Here is a 27,086-nt window from a genome sequence, read left to right on the forward strand (position 1 = left end):
TTCCTCCCTTTCTTAGCACCTGTATCGTGAAGCGTGGGATAATGAGAAGGCACAGATTAATATTCCTCTCGATACCCCTGAAATACTGCTCTCCAAGATGAATGCTGTGAATGTTAGCCATGTAAGATAATTAACTAATTGTATAAATCCTGTTAAGAATATCAATATTCCTTTTTTACATTGTCCTAAATATATTGCCCTACTTGTTAATTGCTCTTAAAAACATAAAGGTGTTCGAGTTATAAGTTGCATGTCTATTCTATATTTTTATTTTTAGAACAACAATTAAACTGATACTTCAATCTCAGGAACCAAAGAAGCATATATAGAATTATAAAATTGTCCTATTATGAATTTGACAGATCATGTAGTATGATTTGAAACAATAGTTTTAAATAAAATGCAAATAGGCCATGTAGTGTGATGATTTAAAAATATTTTAAAATAAAATACAAATCACTGCAATAACAACATAATATAGGTATATACACGTACATGCACATGCTCAAACGTGCATAATTATATAGAAGAAAATAACATAGGAATAAAATAAAGATAGCAAAAAAGGAAACAAATGATTGAAGAAAAAGGAGATCCATATACTAAGTTTTTAATAGAGAGGATTAGAGAGAAATCACAGAGAGGATTCATGACAAGTATTTATCGCAGCTAAGGTTAAATTAAATCTACTTTCGGATCTCTTTGAATATTCCTTGAAATACACTAATCTTATCTATTGGGAATCAAGAAAGAAAGAAGGATCTATTGGGAATCAAGAAAGAAAGAAGGACTTAACATTAGGAAATATTGTCGTATTTGTTGAAACAACAAAACAATGACATTTTATATCTGTAATTCAGGCCAGCGATGGTCAATTACAAAATGAAGTAGAATCAATGAATTATTAGTTTTATTATTTTTACACTGAGTTTATATGACTTGGGAACATTTGTAATTGAACAGTAAATTATTATTTTTTTGAAATATAATTAAAATGGGAGAAATCTCTTAGGAAGGTAAAAAATAAATTGGCACAACCATCGTTATAGTAAATTTGGTAATGGCTTTTTTGGACACCACAGCATGCTATGTTGGAATTAGTTGTTTTAACTTTGCTGGATGCTGAAAAAGTTCTTTATGTGGTTCAGATCAAATTAATTCAATTCAATTCAATTCATTGCACAACATGTATACAATGAGATTGGCTGAGCCTCCCTTAGTGCATCCCCCCCAACACAATACATCTCATTAACTCACAGTGAAAGACAGAAAATCCCTAACCCAGTAAATTATACTAACAAACATACAATCCTCTATACATAACATAACATTATCATATATTGTGCCAATTAATTGTGTTCTAAGAAGGCACGGATTTCCACCATCTTTTGTCCACTGGCTTATTTCTGACTAGATGTGCATAGGAATTGCATATCTATTTGAGGAATATCTGTAGTCTCCTGTAATTCATTTAGTATTTTTTTGACTATAATGAAATTTGTGCTTATTTTTTAATTGCAGAAACATTATACTGGAGCCTGGGATGAAGCCAAAGCAAAAGGTTATGACTTTAAAGTGGATGCGCTTTCATTCAAGCATGCAAAGTCTTCCAGAGAAATTGCCAGTGAGGTATGAACTCTGTTATTTAAATGTTGCATCTAAAATTACCGTATCATTTCATATCAAACAGATGGCAGGGTATGCTACTAGATATCTTCATCTGAAACACATATAGATTCAACCAGTTGCTGTTCTTCAAGGATATTATATTTTTGCATGCATCCTCCATTTTTTTTTATATTTACTTATTTCAAAATTTGAGATTTTAATATCAGCTTTAATTCAAGCTTTTTATTTATTTTTTTATTTCATCCTAAACTGCCAAACAGATAACAGGTGAGATATTTAAGTAAAAGGAATATTTTTTGCCCTAAAGTTTTGAATTCAATATTACTTTCTCCTGCCATTTTAAAAAGGGGAAATCACTGTTTTAGTATATTTACTTTACATTCGGTTATTAAACTATATTATATATGGTTGATGTTCACTTACAAAACAACATTCCTAAATTCTGATGTGTTCAAATATTATTGAATGGTTACTTATTAATGATGAAATCGACCTGTTCATTCATTCAAAGTCCCTGAATCATTAAAACACCAATTTTCACACTGCAGGCATCATCCTAATCATTTCAATTGTTCTTTGCTTTTCTCTTCAGTATAAATACAAAGAAACTTATGAGAGACAGAAAGGTCATTACATTGGAACCCCATCAGTCAAGGAGGATCCTAAACTTTCATGGGCTGCTCGAGTAATGAAGATGCAAAATGACCGTCTCTATAAGAAAGCATACCACAGTTCAAAAGCCAAGATAACCATCCCTTACGAAATGGTGGCTATCCAGGCAGCCAAACAAGGGCAGGCTTTAGCCAGCGATATTGATTACCATCATTATCTGCACCAGTGGTCTTGCCTGCCGGATCAGAACGATGTGATCCAAGCAAAGAAAGCGTATGAACTTCAGAGCGATGTAAGTACACTTCTGGCAGGAATAGCCAACACCCCAGATGATAGACTCAAGATCCAGAATGATCTCGGCAGCCTTGAACACTGGGCCCTAACTAAAAAAAATGAAGTTCAATGCTGAGAAAAGTAAGGTTTTACACTTAGGTAAAGTGAACAGGTATAGAATTGACTCAATAGCAGTAACTGTGATAAGGATCTCGGAGTCCTAGCGGACAACCACTTAAATATGAGCCAGCAATGTGCTGCAGCCACCAAAAAAGCCAATGCAGCGCTAGGCTGCATTAACAGAGGGATAGAATCAAGATAACGTAAAGTGCTAGTACTACTTTATAATGCCTTGGTAAGGCCATACTTGGAATACTGCATCCAGTTTTGGTCACCGCGATATAAAAAAGTTGTTGAGAATTCCCAAAGTATACATATATATCAGATCTGCTTTGGCTTCCCAAACTATTCATACATACCAGAAACTTTTGAACAAACAATTGGGCAAAGTCTAATATCCTTTTTAAACTTGCTTAAGTTTTGATCTGTTTTGATTTAAGGCATTGTAGGAATGCACTTCAATGGAATTAGAGTTGTCTAGACAGATTGGAATACATTCAATGCCTTAATAACCTTTCTGTCTATTTAATCAAGATGATTAACAGATTTAAATTTTCTGATATCTTTGTTCCATTATCTAGTTTGATTTTCTTTCAATTTTGTTGTTTCATTAATTGAACGACTTTAGTCAGGACTTTCTGACATCCTATAAACCATATGCTATATAACTATCTATTTACTATGTAAGAATATTTGTTAAAAATATGAGCTTAATCATATTATTTATCTTTTGTGACCCATTGTCTCATAGAATTTGTATAAAGCTGATCTGGAATGGCTCCGTGGGATTGGCTGGATGCCAGAAGGCTCTGTGGATGTGGTCAGAGTGAAAAGGGCTCAAGATCTTGTGAATGACAGATTGTACAAGCTACGCCCAGATGCACTGAAATTTACCAGTATAGCTGATCCACCTCCAGTTGTCCTGGCTAAGGTCAATGCACAACAGATCAGTGAGGTAAACTGAATGTAGTCATTACCTCTGTGTTATATGTGAAATGATAAGTGTGTGTGACTGAGATACGGTGACCTTTGAAAAATTAAAGGGATTTTCACATAGCAATTAAAGTTGTCTGTCTTTTCTTCACTTTCTTAGAAACTATATCGTGAAGTGTGGGATAATGAGAAGGCACAGATTAATATTCCTCTTGATACCCCTGAAATTCTGCTCTCCAAGATGAATGCTGTGAATGTTAGCCATGTAAGATAATTTTATTTGTTAGTTTATAATCAAATTTAAACGGCTGTTTGTCTATCAGATGAAACTCTGCATTTGTCTACAGATGTCTTCTGAAGGACAGTCCAATAAATATAATGAGATTTATTTCTGAGCATAGGGTTTCATGTTTAATTGAGGGATATCTGTAGTTTATTTTCTTCCAGCCTTGAAAATTGTCTATGTGTTTTCATTGCAGAAACATTATACTGGAGCCTGGGATGATGCCAAAGCCAAAGGCTATGACTTTAAAGTTGATGCTCTTTCATTCAAGCATGCGAAATCTTCCAGAGAAATTGCCAGTGAGGTATGAGGCTTATTGTTTAAATATATAGTAGTTGCTGATACCACTGAATATTTTCATATCACCCACCTAGCAAAGTGTGCAACTTTATTTAAACTTAAATTTCTACGTAAACTTCATATCATACAAGGCACACCGCAGCAGTTTTGATATTCTTACAGAATTATTTTTCATATTGATTGCTATAGACATGAGTTTAAAATAAATGAAAATCATTTTTACTTGGAAGTGCCAGTCAGATAACTATGAAACATTTAATGTATATAAAGTTTGGTTTGAAAGGGAATATTTTATTCAAAAAACATTCTCCATTTACTAAATATGTCACTTTAAGCTATCATTTTCAAAGGGAAAATCACTATTTTAAAATTGTTTTAAAATGGTTTATTATACAATATAATATCATGTTGATGCCTAACCTACAAAACAACATTCCAAAGAAACATGCATTCAAAATCTATTGAATGGAAACGTCTTCATAATGAAATCTACCTGTTCCTTCATTCAAGGTCCTCCATTTTCATTTTCATTTCATTTTATTAAATTTGTATACCGCCCTACTCCCGAAGGACTCAGGGCGGTGAACAGGCACGAAATAAAACACATAAATACGAAAGTTAAAACATGATTAAAACCTAATTAAATAATTTTTGCCCGAGACAATTTAAAACTCCCAATGATTTAAAACAAATTAAAATTTGAGTTTAAAAATTAAAAAGAAGGGGAAAAATTAGGCCAGGCTGGCCTGCTGGAATAGGAGTTGTTAAAATACTAATTTTCACAAAGTGCATCATCCTACCCATTTCAATTGTTCTTTACTTTGCTTTTCTCTTCAGTATAAATACAAAGAAACTTACGAGAGACAGAAAGGTCATTACATTGGAACCCCATCAGTCAAGGAGGATCCTAAACTTTCATGGGCTGCTCGAGTAATGAAGATGCAAAATGACCGTCTCTATAAGAAAGCATACCACAGTTCAAAAGCCAATATAACCATCCCTTACGAAATGGTGGCTATCCAGGCAGCCAAACAAGGGCAGGCTTTAGCCAGTGACATTGATTACCATCATTATCTGCACCAGTGGTCTTGCCTGCCGGATCAGAACGATGTGATCCAAGCAAAGAAAGCGTATGAACTTCAGAGCGATGTAAGTACACTTCTGGCAGGAATAGCCAACACCCCAGATGATAGACTCAAGATCCAGAATGATCTCAGCAGCCTTGAACACTGGGCCCTAACTAAAAAAAATAAAGTTCAATGCTGAGAAAAGTAAGGTTTTACACTTAGGTAAAGTGAACAGGTATAGAATTGACTCAATAGCAGTAACTGTGATAAGGATCTCGGAGTCCTAGCGGACAACCACTTAAATATGAGCCAGCAATGTGCTGCAGCCACCAAAAAAGCCAATGCAGCGCTAGGCCGCATTAACAGAGGGATAGAATCAAGATAACGTAAAGTGCTAGTACTACTTTATAATGCCTTGGTAAGGCCATACTTGGAATACTGCATCCAGTTTTGGTCACCACGATATAAAAAAGTTGTTGAGAATTCCCAAAGTATACATATATATCAGATCTGCTTTGGCTTCCCAAACTATTCATACATACCAGAAACTTTTGAACAAACAATTGGGCAAAGTCTAATATCCTTTTTAAACTTGCTTAAGTTTTGATCTGTTTTGATTTAAGGCATTGTAGGAATGCACTTCAATGGAATTAGAGTTGTCTAGACAGATTGGAATACATTCAATGCCTTAATAACCTTTCTGTCTATTTAATCAAGATGATTAACAGATTTAAATTTTCTGATATCTTTGTTCCATTATCTAGTTTGATTTTCTTTCAATTTTGTTGTTTCATTAATTGAACGACTTTAGTCAGGACTTTCTGACATCCTATAAACCATATGCTATATAACTATCTATTTACTATGTAAGAATATTTGTTAAAAATATGAGCTTAATCATATTATTTATCTTTTGTGACCCATTGTCTCATAGAATTTGTATAAAGCTGATCTGGAATGGCTCCGTGGGATTGGCTGGATGCCAGAAGGCTCTGTGGATGTGGTCAGAGTGAAAAGGGCTCAAGATCTTGTGAATGACAGATTGTACAAGCTACGCCCAGATGCACTGAAATTTACCAGTATAGCTGATCCACCTCCAGTTGTCCTGGCTAAGGTCAATGCACAACAGATCAGTGAGGTAAACTGAATGTAGTCATTACCTCTGTGTTATATGTGAAATGATAAGTGTGTGTGACTGAGATACGGTGACCTTTGAAAAATTAAAGGGATTTTCACATAGCAATTAAAGTTGTCTGTCTTTTCTTCACTTTCTTAGAAACTATATCGTGAAGTGTGGGATAATGAGAAGGCACAGATTAATATTCCTCTTGATACCCCTGAAATTCTGCTCTCCAAGATGAATGCTGTGAATGTTAGCCATGTAAGATAATTTTATTTGTTAGTTTATAATCAAATTTAAACGGCTGTTTGTCTATCAGATGAAACTCTGCATTTGTCTACAGATGTCTTCTGAAGGACAGTCCAATAAATATAATGAGATTTATTTCTGAGCATAGGGTTTCATGTTTAATTGAGGGATATCTGTAGTTTATTTTCTTCCAGCCTTGAAAATTGTCTATGTGTTTTCATTGCAGAAACATTATACTGGAGCCTGGGATGATGCCAAAGCCAAAGGCTATGACTTTAAAGTTGATGCTCTTTCATTCAAGCATGCGAAATCTTCCAGAGAAATTGCCAGTGAGGTATGAGGCTTATTGTTTAAATATATAGTAGTTGCTGATACCACTGAATATTTTCATATCACCCACCTAGCAAAGTGTGCAACTTTATTTAAACTTAAATTTCTACGTAAACTTCATATCATACAAGGCACACCGCAGCAGTTTTGATATTCTTACAGAATTATTTTTCATATTGATTGCTATAGACATGAGTTTAAAATAAATGAAAATCATTTTTACTTGGAAGTGCCAGTCAGATAACTATGAAACATTTAATGTATATAAAGTTTGGTTTGAAAGGGAATATTTTATTCAAAAAACATTCTCCATTTACTAAATATGTCACTTTAAGCTATCATTTTCAAAGGGAAAATCACTATTTTAAAATTGTTTTAAAATGGTTTATTATACAATATAATATCATGTTGATGCCTAACCTACAAAACAACATTCCAAAGAAACATGCATTCAAAATCTATTGAATGGAAACGTCTTCATAATGAAATCTACCTGTTCCTTCATTCAAGGTCCTCCATTTTCATTTTCATTTCATTTTATTAAATTTGTATACCGCCCTACTCCCGAAGGACTCAGGGCGGTGAACAGGCACGAAATAAAACACATAAATACGAAAGTTAAAACATGATTAAAACCTAATTAAATAATTTTTGCCCGAGACAATTTAAAACTCCCAATGATTTAAAACAAATTAAAATTTGAGTTTAAAAATTAAAAAGAAGGGGAAAAATTAGGCCAGGCTGGCCTGCTGGAATAGGAGTTGTTAAAATACTAATTTTCACAAAGTGCATCATCCTACCCATTTCAATTGTTCTTTACTTTGCTTTTCTCTTCAGTATAAATACAAAGAAACTTACGAGAGACAGAAAGGTCATTACATTGGAACCCCATCAGTCAAGGAGGATCCTAAACTTTCATGGGCTGCTCGAGTAATGAAGATGCAAAATGACCGTCTCTATAAGAAAGCATACCACAGTTCAAAAGCCAATATAACCATCCCTTACGAAATGGTGGCTATCCAGGCAGCCAAACAAGGGCAGGCTTTAGCCAGTGACATTGATTACCATCATTATCTGCACCAGTGGTCTTGCCTGCCGGATCAGAACGATGTGATTCAAGCAAAGAAAGCATATGAACTTCAGAGCGATGTAAGTACACCAGTACAAGATTACATAGATGCATTATGGTCAGGCGCACAACAAAAGAGACCTTGAAGTGCATAGCTGTAGAACAGATGCTTTGCACTTCAGCTTCCATTATCCTGATCCACATAACTTTCTCCCTGCCACACTAATCCCCATATCTGAAGAATGTAAGTTTTAGAAGGTGCTCATGAAAATTATCTTAATTCTACTTTTATTTCCTTGATTACATATGTCAGAAGGACACTAGAGACATTGTTCCTTCACTGAAGTCTTCATTGAGTGTAGCCTTTGCACGCCATATCACAACACCATATTGTGATGGTGGAAATATTTTTAAATATTGATCACAGAAATAAGAATTTTCAATGAGCTTTAGCTTCCCAAAGTGTAGATAACTCTAAAAAGCCTTTGAACAACCAATTGGCACATTCTAATAACCTTTTTAAATTTGCTGGCATAAGTTGCACTAAATTAACTTCTTTTGAATTTAGGGTATTGTATAATTGTACTTCAGTTGCTTCAGAAAGAGTTGTCTAGAATGTTTGGTGTACATTCTGTTTGAATTTTTGGTATTTTTGTTCCGTTATCTATTTTGATTGTTTTGTTTCATAAAGACAATTAATCCATTTAAAAATAATTGAACCACAGTAGTCAGGACTTTCCAATATCCTATTAATTCTATTTACCACATGAAATATTTGCTAAAAATATGAGCTTAATCATTTTATTTTTCTTTTGTGATCCATTGTCTCATAGAACTTGTATAAATCTGATCTGGAATGGCTCCGTGGGATTGGATGGATGCCGGAAGGCTCTGTGGATGTGGTCAGAGTGAAAAGGGCTCAAGATCTCATAAATGAGAGGTTGTACAAACTACGCCCAGATGCACTGAAATTTACCAGTATACCTGACCCTCCCCCGGTTGTCCTGGCTAAGGTCAATGCACAACAGATCAGTGAGGTAAACTGAAATGTAGTCACTACCTCTGTGTAATGTGGCTGAAATACAGTGGCCATTAAAAAATTAGAAGGATTTTTACAAAGCAATTGAAAATTTCCTTTCCTTTCTCCCTTTCTTAGAACCTGTATCGTGAAGCGTGGGATAAAGAGAAGGCACAGATTAATATTCCTCTCGATACCCCTCAAGTTGTGCTCTCCAGGATGAATGCTGTGAATGTTAGCCATGTAAGATAATTTTATTTGTTAGTTTATAATCAAATTTAAACAGCTAGTCATCTTTCAGATGACATTCTGAGCAGTCAAAATACAATGTAGATATTAACAATAAAACAAGAATGGCAGAATATAGGTTGAGATTCTCTCATCAAAAATGTAAAACACCTACAACATGCATTCATGCCAGATCTCCCATAGTAACCTCCTGGCCCCCATGCACGGGGGAAAGAGCCAAGTTTTTGTGACCTTCTGAAAGGCAAGTAAGATTGGCGTTGAATGTATCTTTGGGGAGAAGCTGTTCTTAACAGGGAAGTCATGCTTCCTGAGTTCTTCCTAGGTCCTATCAGATATTGCCTCACAAAAGGGCCCAGAATATGCTCAGAGCCAGATTTGGTGGGATAGGTAGATACCACCAGAGACAGACTATCCCACAAGTAATTTGGTCCTTAGCAACATAAAGGGTTAATGGCAACAATAACTGGCATTGCTCCCAGAAGCCTTCTGGCAACCAGTGTAGTTAATGTAGCAGTGGTATTATATAAGTGCAGTGGTTGGTTCGGAACGGTTTGGGCCTGGGCGCAATCCCATTCTATATCACAGTGTTTTTGATGCTGCACGCAAGCAAATTGCTGTGTTTGTTGAGATTGCACACATGTGCGGATGGCGCGAATGAGTGAATTGCCGTGTTTTTTGACGCTGCACTCGCACGCACTCACATTTCCAGTGCTGGGCGAACTGGTTGTTACAGTGTATGACGCCCACCTCTGTATAAGTATATTTATATGAGTCTCCCAGTGCTGTATGTACCACCATATTCAGGAGCATTAGATTTCTTTTCAAAGGCAGCCCTATGCAGAGCGCATTTCTATAATCTAATTGGGAGGTGAGTAAGTCGTGAATGACAAATCTAGGGATGGGTGCAACTGGCACACAAGATGTACTTGTGCAAAGGCGATTCGGGCCATAGCAGCCACCTGCTCTTTGAGCAGAATCTGTGTACCCTGAAGAATTCCAACATTGTGCATCTACTCTGCCTTGGGAAATATTCTCCCATTTAGATACAACAATGGAAAATTTACGAGATATGGGTGGACATAACATCTACAGCTATTCAGGTGTGTTATGATTTAGTCAAGCCAGTTCCTCCCCTTCCAGTCTGCAAATCACCAGGCACTGGGAAAGTACTTCAATAGCATCACTTGCATGGCACGGGACAGAGATGTACAATTCAGTGTCTTCATCCCATTGATAAAACCTCAACTTGTGCCAATGGGTAAAATCATCCAGTGGTCTGATGTAGACGTTAATTAGAAGTGTAGAAAAAAACAGAACAGCAGAGGTCTAGGGCTGGACATCTCCCCATCTGAAATCAGCCATGGAAAAATGAAACCCACAGCATCTTTCTTCTCCCAAACTTGTCTGTCATCCTGGGAGGATACCATGATCAATGGTTTCTGAAGCCATTGAGAGGATTTTGAGATGGCAGAAGGGAGATGTTTTTGTTTTGTAACTTTGGCTGAGAGATCTACTAAAAAGAACAAGATATTCTTAGAGTATAAAAAATCATAGTATTTTGGAATAGAGTTTTGTTACTTTAAGTGTTAGGTTTCCCCTTCTTGCATAGTTACATTATTACCAATTCATAATAAATTCCACTTGGTCTATTAATATAAATTCATAGTATTGATATTAAACAAATAAAATTGTTATAAGTTATTTAACATGTGTGCATGCATAAATATGCATGCAAATATATACTGAATTTATGCAGTGTCCATCCCATTATTTATTCTGAAAAATCAAATTTTTCACATATTGCATTGCATTTGTCTACAGATGTCTTCTGAAGGACAGTCCAATAAATATAATGAGATTTATTTCTGAGCCTACGGCTTCATGTTTAATTGAGGGATATCTGTAGTTTATTTTCTTCCAGCCTTGAAAATTGTGTATGTGTTTTAATTGCAGAAACATTATACCGGAGCCTGGGATGAAGCCAAAGCAAAAGGCTATGACTTTAAAATTGACGCTCTTTCATTCAAGCATGCAAAATCTTCCAGAGAAATTGCCAGTGAGGTATGAGGCCTATTGTTTAAATATACAGTAGCTGCTGATACCACTGAATATTTTCACATCAGCCATCTGGCAAAAATGTGGAATTTATTTATTATATTTATCAATATAAACTTTATATTGATTCAACCAGATACAAGGTATCCTACTGTAGAGTTTTGATGTTTTTACACCATTATTTTTCTTATTGGTTGCTGTAGAAATAATATTTTAAAACAAATGAAAACAATTTTTTACTTGGAACTGACAGTCAGATAACTATGAAATATTTAATTTATATCATGTTTGATTTGAAAGGGAATCTTTTATTCACAAAGTACTTTGCATTTATTAAATATGTTATTTTAAGCCATCCTTTTAAAGGGAAAAATCACAATTTTAAAATATTGTTTTATAATGGTTTAATAAACTATATAATATGTTGTTGCCTAACCCTAATCATCGCTCTTTTCTGTACTTTCCTCTTCAGTATAAATACAAAGAAACTTACGAGAGACAGAAAGGTCATTACATTGGAACCCCATCAGTCAAGGAGGATCCTAAACTTTCATGGGCTGCTCGAGTAATGAAGATGCAAAATGACCGTCTCTATAAGAAAGCATACCACAGTTCAAAAGCCCATATAACCATCCCTTACGAAATGGTGGCTATCCAGGCAGCCAAACAAGGGCAGGCTTTAGCCAGTGACATTGATTACCATCATTATCTGCACCAGTGGTCTTGCCTGCCGGATCAGAACGATGTGATTCAAGCAAAGAAAGCGTATGAACTTCAGAGCGATGTAAGTACACCAGTACAAGATTACATAGATGCATTATGGTCAGGCACACAACAAAAGAGATCTTGAAGTGCATAGCTGTAGAACAGATGCTTTGCACTTCAGCTTCCATTATCCCGACCCACATAACTTTCTCCCTGCCAGATTAATCCCCATATCTGAAGAATGTAAGTTTTAGAAGGTGCTCTTGAAAATTATCTTAATTCTACTTTTATTTCCTTGATTACATATGTCAGAAGGACACTAGAGACATTGTTCCTCCACTGAAGTCTTCATTGAGTGTAGCTAGCCTTTGCACGCCATATTACAACACCATACTGTGATTGATGATTTTTTTTTTAATGTTTATCACAGGGATAAGAATTTTAAATGTGGCTTCACTTTCTAAAGTGATCAAAGAAGAAATTTAGGACAAATCAATTGGGCAGAGTCTAATATCTTTTTAAAATTTCCTTATTTATGTTGCACTGAACTCTTGAATTTAGGGAGTTTTATGAATTTATATTAATTTATTCAGGAAGAGTTATTCAGAATCACTGGTGTATTATGCTATGACTGAATACGTTTGCTACCTACTTAATCAAGATTATTAGCACATTTGAATTTTTTGGTATCTTTGTTCCAATATCTAATTTGACTGTCTTGCATTTTTGTTGTTTCAATCCATTTAAAATAATTCAACCATATTAATCAGGACTTTCTGATATCCTGTTAATTCTACTTACCAGATAAAAATATTTGCTAAAAATGTAAACTTAATCATTTTATTATTATTATTATTTACCCATTGTCTTATAGAATTTGTATAAATCTGATCTGGAATGGCTCCGTGGGATTGGATGGATGCCGGAAGGCTCTGTGGATGTGGTCAGAGTGAAAAGGGCTCAAGATCTCATAAATGAGAGGTTGTACAAACTACGCCCAGATGCACTGAAATTTACCAGTATACCTGACCCTCCCCCGGTTGTCCTGGCTAAGGTCAATGCACAACAGATCAGTGAGGTAAACTGAAATGTAGTCACTACCTCTGTGTAATGTGGCTGAAATACAGCGGCCTTTAAAAAATTAGAAGGATTTTCCTAAAGCAATTGAAAATTGTCTTTCCTTCCTTCCTTTCTTAGAACCTGTATCGTGAAGCATGGGATAAAGAGAAGGCACAGATTAATATTCCTCTCGATACCCCATCAATGCTGCTCTCCAAGATGAATGCTGTGAATGTTAGCAATGTAAGATAATTAACTAACTGGATGCATTCTTTTGTTAAGCATATTACTATTCCTTTATTACATTGTCTTAGTTATACTCTCCTGTTAGTTTCTGTTAAAAATATAAAAGTATTACATGTTGATTTGGACACACTTTCCCAACCATCCCTTTTGGAAGTACAAGGCTCTGCCTAAAAACTTTATGCCTTCTTGACCAATATTGGTTTTTAATTTTCTTTTGTTAAGTAGGCATCCCAAATTTTGTGGCTAAATTGATATAACTACAAAACATTGTACAATGGACATACTACTATAACAGCCATAAATAAGCAAATCATTTTGGACAAACAAGCTCCAAATGTGATTGCCTAGCCTGAATTTCACCATTTCCATTGCATTTATGCAATACTTGTCCATTGCTCATTCTGAATTTATATTTTTCATACTTTACTCTTCAGTAGTGCCACATCTCAGTTGTCCCTGGGAGCTAAGTAAGTTAATCATAGTGGTACATATATCTAATATAGGCCCATAAAACTGTATGTTTAATTGAGAACTGTCTATAGTTTATTTTCATCCTTCATTTTCTGATTATATTGAAAATTATACATGTAAAATTGCAGAAACATTATACTGGAGCCTGGGATGATGCCAAAGCAAAAGGCTATGACTTTAAAGTGGATGCTCTTTCATTCAAGCATGCGAAATCTTCCAGAGAAATTGCCAGTGAGGTATGAGGCCTATTGTTTAAATATATAGTAGTTGCTGATACCACTGAATATTTTCATATCACCCACCTAGCAAAGTGTGCAACTTTATTTAAACTTAAATTTCTATGTAAACTTCATATCATACAAGGCACACCGCAGCAGTTTTGATATTCTTACACAATTATTTTTCATATTAATTGCTGTAGACATGAGTTTAAAATAAATGAAAATCATTTTTACTTGGAAGTGCCAGTCAGATAACTATGAAACATTTAATGTATATAAAGTTTGGTTTGAAAGGGAATATTTTATTCAAAAAGCATTCTCCATTTACTAAATATGTCACTTTAAGCTATTATTTTCAAAGGGAAAATCACTATTTTAAATATTGTTTTATAATGGTTTATTATACAATATAATATCATGTTGATGCCTAACCTACAAAACAACATTCCAAAGACACATGCATTCAAAATCTATTGAATGGAAAATTCTTCATAATGAAATCTACCTGTTCCTTCATTCAAGGTCCTCCAGTTGTTAAAATACTAATTTTCACAAACTGCATCATCCTACCCATTTCAATTGTTCTTTACTTTGCTTTTCTCTTCAGTATAAATACAAAGAAACTTATGAGAGACAGAAAGGTCATTACATTGGAACCGCATCAGTCAAGGAGGATCCTAAACTTTCATGGGCTGCTCGAGTAATGAAGATGCAAAATGACCGTCTCTATAAGAAAGCATACCACAGTTCAAAAGCCCATATAACCATCCCTTACGAAATGGTGGCTATCCAGGCAGCCAAACAAGGGCAGGCTTTAGCCAGTGACATTGATTACCATCATTATCTGCACCAGTGGTCTTGCCTGCCGGATCAGAACGATGTGATTCAAGCAAAGAAAGCGTATGAACTTCAGAGCGATGTAAGTACACCAGTACAAGATTACATAGATGCGTTATGGTCAGGCACACAACAAAAGAGACCTTGAAGTGCATAGCTGTAGAACAGATGCTTTGCACTTCAGCTTCCATTATCCTGACCCACATAAGTTTCTTCCTGCCACACTAATCCCCATATCTGAAGAATGTAAGTTTTAGAAGGTGCTCATGAAAATTATCTTAATTCTACTTTTATTTCCTTGATTACATATGTCAGAAGGACACTAGAGACATTGTTCCTCCACTGAAGTCTTCATTGAGTGTAGCCTTTGCACGCCATATTACAACACCATACTGTGATGGTGGAAATATTTTTAAATATTGATCACAGAAATAAGAATTTTCAATGAGCTTTGGCTTCCCAAAGTGTAGATAACTCTAAAAAGCCTTTGAACAACCAATTGGCACATTCTAATAACCTTATTAAATTTGCTGGCATAAGTTGCACTAAATTAACTTCTTTTGAATTTAGGGTATTGTATAATTGTACTTCAGTTGCTTCAGAAAGAGTTGTCTAGAATGTTTGGTGTACATTCTGTTTGAATTTTTGGTATTTTTGTTCCGTTATCTATTTTGATTGTTTTGTTTCATAAAGACAATTAATCCATTTAAAAATAATTGAACCATTTTAATCAGGACTTTCCAATATCCTATTAATTCTATTTACCACATGAAATATTTGCTAAAAATATGAGCTTAATCATTTTATTTTTCTTTTGTGATCCATTGTCTCATAGAACTTGTATAAATCTGATCTGGAATGGCTCCGTGGGATTGGATGGATGCCGGAAGGCTCTGTGGATGTGGTCAGAGTGAAAAGGGCTCAAGATCTCATAAATGAGAGGTTGTACAAACTACGCCCAGATGCACTGAAATTTACCAGTATACCTGACCCTCCCCCGGTTGTCCTGGCTAAGGTCAATGCACAACAGATCAGTGAGGTAAACTGAAATGTAGTCACTACCTCTGTGTAATGTGGCTGAAATACAGTGGCCATTAAAAAATTAGAAGGATTTTTACAAAGCAATTGAAAATTTCCTTTCCTTTCTCCCTTTCTTAGAACCTGTATCGTGAAGCGTGGGATAAAGAGAAGGCACAGATTAATATTCCTCTCGATACCCCTCAAGTTGTGCTCTCCAGGATGAATGCTGTGAATGTTAGCCATGTAAGATAATTTTATTTGTTATTTTGTAATCAATTTAAACAGCTAGTCATCTTTCAGATGACATTCTGAGCAGTCAAAATACAATGTAGATATTAACAATAAAACAAGAATGGCAGAATATAGGTTGAGGCTCTCTTATCAAAAATGTAAAACACCTACAACATGCATTCATGCCAGATCTCCCATAGTAACTTCCTGGCCTCCATGCACGGGGAAAGAGCCAAGTCTTTGTGACCTTCTGAAAGGCAAGTAAGGTTGGTGATGAATGTATCTTTGGGGAGAAGCTGTTCTTAACAGGGAAACTTTCCAAAGCAAGCAGATATGGCAAAAACATATTGAAAATTTTGTTGGGTTTTAATGAATTGGTTTTTTGTTTTGTTTTGTTTTTTTCAGAAACTCTATAGGGACGCTTGGGACGATGTAAAGAAATACATTGATTACAGGTTAGACGCAATTCCAATCAGAACAGCCAAAGCCTCAAGACAAATTGCCAGTGATGTAAGTATAATCACTGTATGTTCTTATCTTCAGTGTGTTTGTGTATGTGTGAACTCTAGACCTTCATCAGGGTAAATGGTGGAGATATATATATAAATATAAATATAAATATAAATATAAATATATATATATATATATATATATATATATATATATATATATATATATGCAAACAAATATTTATATATCTCAGTTCACTACAAGATAAGAGATTGCAAGCATAATTCAACTATTGTGAATAAACTCTGCAAGCAACAGCTCTGGCACATGAAGTTATATACATTTACTGGATGTTTAGATTAGCATTGTAGTCCACAGTATGTTTATTCTGATAAAAGTCCTACCAGTCAATATGTCTGAAAGATACTTAAAACTTTCTAAGTTCATCTTCATTCTGGGTGACTACAGGGTGACCTAAATTGCTATCAGCATTTGCACAAAATAGAAAGAAAACCAACTATAAATCGCTTGGCGGCATATATGTTTAAACAATCAATCGACAAATCAATCAATTCTAGGCAATATTACAGAAGCCATTTGCCAGTTCTGTCTTCCCAGATGCCTTTTGACATTCCAGTCTAGCCTACTACCTGGAACTTCCTTGGTACAAGGTTGGCCAGATGTTTTACCATGCTGATACTAAATAGGATTTATTCTAACCAAAGGTTCCCCAATTTAGAATAAAAGATTGCAGTTGGTTAGAAATGCATCTTGGTTAGAAACAAACAGCAACTATAAACCAACTATAATAGAAGGAGGCTCCACAGCTATCAGTTCCCCAGCACCTGAGAGAACAAAATTATTAAAAGCTAGAAGATATAAAAGATAAATTAATACATACATACATACATACATACATACATACATACATACATACATATATAAAGCAAGAATCTAAAAGGAGGGGTAAATATTACATGGGTGTAGGGGAGCATAAAAGTACTGGAAGACTATATTAAGTTCTAAAGCAATATAATATGTCATTAATAAGTCATTAAATGTAGCTTATAAAGTTAAGACCCAAACACAGATCATTATCCAATGACTTTTGAGTGCTGCTGCACAGAACCGGGAAATATTATATGTTGTAGCAGGGTTGGTATCTGAAACATCCATGTGGGAGCCACACAAATTTCTGGGGGGTATTGTTCTAGAGCAGGAGTATCAAACTTGCAGCATCATGTTGTCATCATGTGATGTATCATGAATTTTTTCCCCTTTGGTAGGAGTGGCCAGCGCATGACGCATCTGGCCCACGGGCCACGAGTTTGACATCCTAGATATTGCAACAAGGCTCTCTCATGCAATTCCTTTACAATTTATGATATTACAGATGGAAATTTTATTTGTATCTTTCTTTAAAATTAGTACAAGTACAAAGAAGGTTACCGTAAGCAAGTGGGACACTACGTTGGATTCCGGAATATTTATGATGATCCCAAACTAGTGCTGGCGATGCGCGTAGCCAAATTGCAGAGTCAGAGGGAATACAAGAAACATTTTGAGAAGTTTAAAACCAAGTTCAATAGTCCAGTGGACATGCTGTCCATCTTGCTGGCCAAGAAATGTCAGAAACTGGTTAGTGACATTGATTATCGCCGGTACCTCCATGAATGGATATGTTTGCCTGACCAGAATGATGTCATCCAAGCCAAGAAAGCCTATGAGTTACAGAGTGATGTGAGTAGAAAGTTCATTGCTTGTACTATTATATTTTGACTATTGTTTTTTACATTTTCCCTTGGCTTTTGGCTGATTATTACTATTTGCTGTTCAAAATTGAAGTTCTTGTGTTGCTTCAATTATTATAAGCCATCTTTGTATAAATCAACCCGCTTCTATAAACATGATATTTATTATAGGAATCATAACATCCAGATAACTATTTTAATGAAAATTACATTTTCCAGTCAGAATCCCACAGATGCAACTATGTAAATGGACATCATTAATTTCAAATAAATATGCATTTTAGGTCTCCAGTAAAATATGATACCAGATATAAATGTGAATGTGAAAAAAATATTTATATCTTGAACATATCTTGTCTTTTTTATGTACACTGAGAGCTTATGCACCAAAGACAAATTCCTTGTGTGTCCAATCACACTTGGCCAATAAAGAATTCTATTCTATTCTATTCTATTCTATTCTATTCTATTCTATTCTATTCTATTCTATTCTATTCTTAAACTATGGTAAGAAACTAGAAAGTGATTAAGTTAAAACAGCATCAAAATTGTAACGATATAATACCTTTTCCTTATATGCTGTGCCTAATTCATTTGCTCTTCTCTGTGAGAAAAGAAGGGCAATTTTTATCTTTCAGTCAAAATGAATGAGAAATTGCCTCCTGGACAAAGTGTAAATAAGTCTCAACTTCTTTTTTTTTTTTGGTCTATGCAGGCTGTCTATAAATCCGACCTAGAATGGCTACGAGGAATTGGCTGGATGCCAAGTGATTCTGTCTCTGTCAACCATGTCAAACATGCTCAGGCCCTTATTAACGAGGTAAGAGGTTTCCTCCTACAAAGATCTTCCTTGTTTCACACAGAAAAACCCATTTATAAAAATGTGGCTTTTTCACAGTGCAGCCTTTAGTTCATGTAAAACTGTTTCTCCTTCGTGCTTGCTTATGGACTGAGTATCCACTGAGTGATTTTTATTTATTTATTAGATGTATGTGTCTGCCCATCTTAAGAAACAGCATTCTTGGTAGCGCACAACATCAATAAAAACAAAACAAACAAAAAGAAAAACAAAAAAGAAAAACTCTCTAAATAATAATCTAAAAACCTTTAAATAATAAGCTATGGTTTATTTTACTGTGGTTTATCAGATACATTATCGTTGGCTAATTTCATACACAGTGTTAAATCAAAGCTAAAAAAACAGATTTTGATTTAATGTGATATACAATATCCATGTTGTACTGCTCAAAACGAATAGATAGGTTAATTTAATCCACTTTAATATTTATTTATTGGATTTATTAGATTTATACACTGCCCATTTTACCTAGAGGTGACTCTAAGTAGCTTTACAACCCAATAAAAGCAACCAGATAAAATATTAAAACAATAAATATTACTATTAATTAGATATTTAATTATTAATTTGATTATTTAAATTATTTAATAATAATACTTTTTCAGATTAAGGATCCAAACTGAACAGCAATAGCATTGCTGTTTTTTAGCATAATCCAGAAGAGTTATTAAAAAAGCAAAAGCAAAAATAATACCTGTCAATTCAGATGAATATACACTTAGTCCTCTACTTACAGCAACTCATTTAGTGACTATTCAAAGTTACAATGGCACTGAAAAAAGGGACATGACCATTTTTCACACTTATCCACATGGTCACCTGTTTTACATTTGGATGCTTGACAACTGACTCACATTTATGGCGGTTGCAGTATCCCAGAGTCATGTGATCCCTTTTTGCGACCTTCAAACAAGTAAAGTCAATGGGGAAACCAGATTCACTTAACAACCGTGTTACTAATTCAAGAACTGCAATGATTCACTTAACAAATGTGGCAGGAAAAGTCATAAAATGCGGTAAAACTCACTTAACAAATTTCTCACTTAGCAACATAAACTTTGGGCCCAGTTGTGGTCGTAACTTGAGGACTACCTGTATTCTCCTCCTGTCTTTCTTTCTTGCATGACTATTTATTTTTGTTATTTGCCTTACCTCTGTATTCCTTTCTCTTTTTATAGAGGTTATATCGTACCAAAGCTGATAAACTGCCATTTACTCCGGTGGCTGACAGGGTTGATTATATCACAGCCAAACAAGGTGGAGAAATACTAAGCGATGTAAGTATTGAGTTTTTGTTTCAGTCCAGTTACATTTATCTCCTAGGATAAAGGGAATAAATCTTGGAAAAGGAAACAATATATTGTGAACAAATCACTATGGATCTTGATAACTCCAGCAGAGCTCATCCACCTTAATGAACCTTGTGAACTGTGGCAGTAGGAAAATGACATTTTCACAACTACGTCAATTATTTTCCTGTACAGCATTCTTTAAACTTTAATCCTACTGACTTCTACCATCAGTAAATCCTTTATAAAGCAAACTAAGGAATGCCTCCTTTGTGTTCTAGTGCGAAATATTGATTCTTCTCAGCCATGTTGCACTGTGGGGGATTAGAATAGGCCCAAAAACCTCATGATTGGGCTGACAGGATTGCTTTGAAAAGATGCTTCCAAACCTTCCCCTCCCCACAGCAACTGCTTTGATTTTATTCATTTTATTCATTATTAACTGTTTATCTTGCCTGTATTATTTTATAAATAACTGAAGGCAGAGAACATATTTAATACTCTTTCCACCACAATAACAGCAACCCTGTGAGGTGAGTTGGGCTGAGAGAGAGAGATCAAAGTCAGCCAGCCAGGTTGCATGACTAAGGCGGAACTAGAACTCACAATCTCATGGTGTTTGGCCCAAAGTCACTCTGTTGCCTTTCATGCCTAAGGGTGGGACTACAGCTCTCAGGCCAATGGTAGGTTGCCGGATTGGGCAAACCGGTAGCAGCGGCGATGGTGGAAGGCTCCGCCCACCTGCCCGGATGCTTCTGCACATTTGCAGAAGTGTCACGTGCACACACAAGCGCACATGTGCTACGAGCGAACCGGTAGCGACTGGTTTTGAAACCCGCCCCTGTCTTAGGTTCCTGCTTTCTAGACTTGCACCAAACTATCTACTACACCAAACTGTTATTTTGCCTAATAAATAATTAAATTATGAGATCAAATAATAAATCAATCCACCAGTTACATAAACGATTTCATTAAATAATGAATAAAGTAAAAAAAGAAATACATAATGTCTGGAAGGCAAGACTAAATCCATGTGCTTCTTTTTCTCTTGTGAAGTGCATAAGATTAATGGATTAATTCAGCAGACACTAACTTTATTTACATATCCCGGTAAGAATAATCAGGGATTTGCAGAGTAGGGTTGGCAAGCCAACCACGACAGCTTCTAACAGGTTAAAGAGGCTGAATTTAATGCACCCTAACTCTGATCTAGCCAATAAGCTTTTCTGTTTCTCCATTTTTCTTTTTACAGAAAGGCATGTATTATGCAAATAAGTGCACACTGTGTGTGTTTTTGAGTTAGGGGTTATATTTTTGTTCTCTGCATGTCGATTCTTATTTTTCTTATTCACAAAAATGAAGGCAGATCAGTATCCATAAATACACGAATAAAAATCAGAAATGGAGTCAGTTGGATTTGTTCCAGATATCTGGAGACTACCTTCCAGTGCTATGTTGGATGAGGCTGGTGTGAACTGAAAGCCAAAACATTTGGAGAGCATCAGATGGTCTGTTTAAGATGCAATTTGTACATCTGTAACAGATCTATAATAACTCTATTGTTAACTTTATTTGTTTCCAGGTTAAATACCACCAGGAATGGAACAGCATCAAGGACATTTATACACTAACAGATACACCTCGGTTGCAAGCAGTTAAAAAAGCAGCTAGGATTCTTAATGAGGTATGTTGTTTCCTCCCAGGAACAATAGTAAATAGAAAATTTGGCTTATAATTTTATATCTTTAAATCATGAGTCCTGATCAGTGGTGGGTGCTCCCGGTTCTGTCTGGTTCTATAGAACCGGTAGTAAAACTGGCAGGAGGGTACGCCCACCTGGCACGACATCATCATTGGTGATTTGCGCATGCGCAGAAGAGTGTGCATGAGCGAAGCGAGTGTCCATGTGCGATCCCGTTGCGAACTGGTAGTAAAGGTAAATGGAACCCACCCCTGGTCCTGATGGGATAGTTAGTGAAAAACTATAGTCAAGGAAAATAAGGATATAAATGTACAGGCCTCTTGCTGGGGGTTCTACCCAGTCAGAGCTGATTTCAAGAGATTTCTATTTTATCTTCCTTTCCCACAGTTTTCTACTCCATTGACTGCAAAACAAATTTACTTATCACTATTGACCCATTCACTGGACTGTTTTAGTTGCTTCCATTTGTATACCCCCACACTTTTTTCTCTTTATTTATGCAACCTTTTGTATATTCTCATATATGCTCATACTACTATCTGGTTACTCGGTAGTTCACACAGTTCTTTTAACTCAAAAGCTGCAACACAATGTTGCAGTGATCCCTGTTCAGAATTCCATTCCTTTTCTCCCCCTGCAAGTTTCTTACCTTCTTCCCCATTTATTTATTCAGCATTTCTTCCCCTTAAATCAACTCAATTTTCACTGGGCTCTTCAGTGTGTAGAGAAAGTTTTCTGTATTTTTGCAAACTTTGTGATTACAGTAACAGTAACTATGCACAGATGTCAGCTCCAGGCCAAATAAGACAATTAATCATTTTTAAGTGATTGTTAAGGACCCTCAAATATAACGACAGAATCAAAACCATCTACTGTTTTCCCCAAGTTTCTCTTTAACCAGTCCCATTTTAGTGTTCCATTTCTTTAAGGAATTAATCATGATTCAATGCCATGCTTCTGGAGAAGTTGTTTCATAATTCTGTTTACTACCACTGAGAAAAATTCTGGATAGCTGTTCATTTATGTGAGGGAACTTAAGTTCTGGAGATGATCTTATCTGCAAGCGTGTTCCAATAGGAGTGGATGTTCCACTTTTAATTGAACACAGAAACAAACTCATGGCCACTGTAAACAAGTAAAACATGAACATTTCTCTGTGACTACATCAGTATAATACTGCACCTACAAACACAGAATCAGAGTTAGAGAGGACCTTGTGAGCCTTCAAGATGAACTCCTTGATCCAAACCCAGATCTATAGTATGCTCAGTCTCTCCTAAATAACCTCAGTAAGGGGAGCACTCTAGATATTGTTTTGAAGGTTGCCATATATAACCAAGCTACACTGACAGAGAACTTCAAAGGGAAAGAGCTATAGTTCAGTGACTCAACACAGGTGTGTGTGTGTGTGTGTGTGTGTGTATTTGTAAGGTTCTGGACCTAGTCTCTGGAATCTCCAGAGAAAGACCTCCAACTGAAATCCTGTAGATTCACTATTTTTTTAAAAAAAATTGATTTATATGCCGCCCTTCTCCGGAGATTCAGAGCGGCTTACAATGCGTTAAACAATAGCCTTCATACTTTTGTATATTTATACAAAGTCAGCTTTTTGCCCCCACAAACTGGGTCCTCAATTTACCTACCTTAGAAAGGATGGAAGGCTGAGTCAACTTGAGCCTGGGGAGATTCGAACCTGCAGTAATTGCAAGCAGCTGAATGTTAATAACAGGTATTAAGTCTGCTGTGCCACCAGGCTCTATTAATTAATAGATTATCTATTAATTAATAGGCTATCAATTAATCATGATAGTGCTGAGATTGATCACTTGTGTATCTCTGAATATGGCAGTTTTTTTAATAATTAGTTATATTTGAAATATTGAAATACAGTTTAAATATTTTGAAAAGACAATAAACAGTGAATTTATGAAAAAAGGGCCCAAGGGAAACATTTCCAAGATATGGAACAAATTGCTTAAACAGTTATTTTTTTAATCTGAAGTTTAATCTGGGTGCGTTTTTGATAGAACTAGAAACAATTGTAGTGTTTCAGAAAATATTAACTTCTTACTGCTCTTTTTTTTGCAGCATCTGTACAAGGACAGCTGGGAGAAACATAAAGCTACTGGCTACAGTTTGCCTCCTGACAGCGTGCCACTTCGTCATGCCAAGCATTCTGATAACGTCCAAAGTGAGGTAAAATCTTTCTACCTTTCAAAAATCTCACAGATTTCAAATATTTGCCATGCTCATCCTTCGTAATATTGCAAAACCTATCCAATTTCTCATCGCAATGACCCAGTCAAGTTTATCATTTCAGGGACCCATTCTCTTTGTACATTATGCAATTGCACCCGCATTTTTCTTAATCTTTCCAGAAACTGAGGACAGTAAAAAGTACCATACTTCACAAGTTAGAAGAAGAAAAGATTCAAGGCTGATATTGACACTTATGTGTTTTCTCCTTTTTAGCTAAAATATAAGGCGGATTACGTCATCCAAAGAGGCCACTATGTTGGGGTCAATAATATGAGAGAGGATCCAAAACTGGTGTGGTTTGAGCATGCTGGCAAGATTCAGAATGATAGGTTATACAAAGAATCCTATCACAAAACAAAGTCCCACGTTCACATACCCCCAGATATACGCTCGGTGATTGCAGCCAGAGACTGCCAGCACCTTGTCAGTGACATTCCATATCGTCTTTACCTTCATGAATGGACGTGTCACCCTGACCAAAATGACTGTATCCAGGCAAAGAAAGCCTATGATCTTCAAAGTGATGTAAGTAATAATATTATTAATATTATTAATTTTTATCTTTTTATTATTTATTCAGATTTGTTATAGTTATAGCCTCCCAACTCCAGTTTTACCGAAGTTAATTTTTTTTACAAGCTAGATATGAAAGCATGTCAGAGTGTGCACAGTGTGACTGCTAGTTTGAGACAACCCAGGAGCAAAATATAGTACACAGAGATCTTTCAAACAGTGGTTTACACGTGCTAAGCAAAGCCAGGCAATCAATCAATCAATCTTCAACTATAACAGGAAGCATATATGGAGAGAAATACATGGAGAGCTACAATGGAGATAGAACATGAGGAGAGAGAGACGCCTTCACATGGCCACCCCTATATAGACAGCCTCTTAAAGTGATAACCCTGCTGACTCATTCTCATTGCATTATCTCGGTTTACAGCCTTACAGCAACTGATCAGCTATTAAATCATCATTACCTTAACAAAGCATACCTAAGAGAAAGATCTAGGAAAATAAATCAGAGATAGATAGATAGATAGATAGATAGATAGATAGATAGATAGATAGAGATAGATATACTGTACTTATCATAATTTATTAATATTTACAGAACCTTTATAAATCTGATCTTGAATGGCTCCGTGGCTGTGGTTGGATTCCACTAGATTCAGTGGATCATCGGAGAGTAAAGAATGCTCAGGAATTAATAAACAAGGTAAATTATTGTTTTGTACACTCATAGCAGCATTCTAGACTTTCCCCAGAAGATAATTATGATTATGTCATGTTTTTCTACAGAGAATCTACACACAGGAAGCCATTGATAATTTTGACCATTTCACATCCGTTGAAGACACTCCAGATGTCGTTTTGGCAAAGGCAAACTCTATCATGCAGAGTGACGTAAGCATTCTTTAAAACAGGATGGCTGCAGTAGTGTCAATGTACAGTATGTGTGTCCCTGTGTGAGAGAATATTATTTTCAGATGCCATACAATATGTTTGTCATTGTTCTGCTTGACCATTGTATCTAGTGTTAAATATTCAGTAGATTGAAGGTTAAATTAATATACTATTGTATAATGCAATATTATTTTTAACAAAACTTTCAATATTAGGGCAGTTATATATAACATAAATGCTCTACAACGCTTTTAAAAATATAATCCATGTTTGAGGCCAGAATAACTTTGTGGAGTCTGTGTTAATGACAAAATTCCTAGCAATGACTTGGTCTATAGCTTTAGTGTCTTTCATACAGAAAAGAAATGCACATATAAAGAAGCGATAATACTTTATAAACTTCTAAAAATTAGAACAAATTCTCTATAGTGCTCTAAAATAGTTATCATTCTAGACAGCCAATTTATCAAGTTAGCCTTAAACTCAACCTGATGTCTGAAATTTTTGCCTTGCCTTTCATTTTTCTGTTTAGGTGAAATACAAAGAAACCTTTAACCTTCAAAAAGGCCACTACATCGGTTCTGATGACACACCGGCCATAAATCATTCCAGAGAGATGATAAAACTCTACAGCGATGTAAGTTATCTTGTATTTCATATCATATAAATTCAAGATCTCTTTCTATTACTAGGAAGAAATTTAATCTGGGGAAGCATATTTTTTATGCAAATACTTGTTGGAACTTCACTTTTCCCTGAAACCTGCATCCCACACTATGTCTTAATTCTGAATCAGCAATTACTTTCACAATACTTTAAAGTACTAAATATTATTCATTGATACTATTTAAATTTACAGTTTAGATAAAATCAACAAGTAATACATTTTGTATGGGCTGGAATAAATTTTGTTCATGCTAACTATGCAAATATATTGCTGTCTGCCTTTTCCTTCTTCAAATTAGTTACTTTACTTTATTGATTAGCCCTTGGGCCATATCAAAGTGCAGAGTTCCAGACACAAATTATGACTAAAATCTGATACAAACAGTTTAAAATGGAATTGGATAAAATGCAATTTAAAATGAAATTGAAATAAAATACGATTTGAAATGAAATTGGAATAAAACACAGTTTAAAATGAAATTGGAATAAAATAAAATAATTTAATATATCGTTCTTTAAATGATTATCTAGCTATGGTCTTTCAAATAGTTTATTAATCGTGATAGATCTAAAGAATCTACAGGCCAAAGATAGAGAAAACAAGAT

At 35.3% G+C, this 27,086-nt stretch overlaps 1 protein-coding gene across 21 annotated transcripts in view; it reads left to right on the plus strand.

Moving 5' to 3' along the window:
- Positions 1-27,086, plus strand: part of NEB (nebulin) — a 210,280-nt gene that overhangs the window by 107,362 nt on the left and 75,832 nt on the right. For all 21 annotated transcript variants that reach the window (XM_070944263.1, XM_070942819.1, XM_070943071.1 and 18 more), the window contains exons 97-127: positions 17-121; positions 1,522-1,629; positions 2,222-2,533; positions 3,386-3,589; positions 3,728-3,832; positions 4,047-4,154; positions 4,988-5,299; positions 6,152-6,355; positions 6,494-6,598; positions 6,813-6,920; positions 7,754-8,065; positions 8,819-9,022; positions 9,142-9,246; positions 11,206-11,313; positions 11,780-12,091; positions 12,887-13,090; positions 13,210-13,314; positions 13,917-14,024; positions 14,617-14,928; positions 15,682-15,885; positions 16,005-16,109; positions 16,503-16,607; positions 17,976-18,287; positions 19,014-19,118; positions 20,336-20,434; positions 22,029-22,130; positions 24,237-24,344; positions 24,621-24,932; positions 25,522-25,626; positions 25,710-25,814; positions 26,347-26,451. In XM_070944263.1, coding sequence (XP_070800364.1) covers positions 17-121; positions 1,522-1,629; positions 2,222-2,533; positions 3,386-3,589; positions 3,728-3,832; positions 4,047-4,154; positions 4,988-5,299; positions 6,152-6,355; positions 6,494-6,598; positions 6,813-6,920; positions 7,754-8,065; positions 8,819-9,022; positions 9,142-9,246; positions 11,206-11,313; positions 11,780-12,091; positions 12,887-13,090; positions 13,210-13,314; positions 13,917-14,024; positions 14,617-14,928; positions 15,682-15,885; positions 16,005-16,109; positions 16,503-16,607; positions 17,976-18,287; positions 19,014-19,118; positions 20,336-20,434; positions 22,029-22,130; positions 24,237-24,344; positions 24,621-24,932; positions 25,522-25,626; positions 25,710-25,814; positions 26,347-26,451 — 5,208 coding nt within the window. The remainder of the gene's footprint in view (positions 1-16; positions 122-1,521; positions 1,630-2,221; positions 2,534-3,385; positions 3,590-3,727; positions 3,833-4,046; positions 4,155-4,987; positions 5,300-6,151; positions 6,356-6,493; positions 6,599-6,812; positions 6,921-7,753; positions 8,066-8,818; positions 9,023-9,141; positions 9,247-11,205; positions 11,314-11,779; positions 12,092-12,886; positions 13,091-13,209; positions 13,315-13,916; positions 14,025-14,616; positions 14,929-15,681; positions 15,886-16,004; positions 16,110-16,502; positions 16,608-17,975; positions 18,288-19,013; positions 19,119-20,335; positions 20,435-22,028; positions 22,131-24,236; positions 24,345-24,620; positions 24,933-25,521; positions 25,627-25,709; positions 25,815-26,346; positions 26,452-27,086) is intronic.

Source organism: Pituophis catenifer, unplaced genomic scaffold (genome assembly GCF_029215685.1).
Source record: "Pituophis catenifer annectens isolate HBS135680 unplaced genomic scaffold, rPitCat1.0.hap2 SCAF_1, whole genome shotgun sequence".
NCBI lineage: Eukaryota > Metazoa > Chordata > Lepidosauria > Squamata > Colubridae > Pituophis > Pituophis catenifer.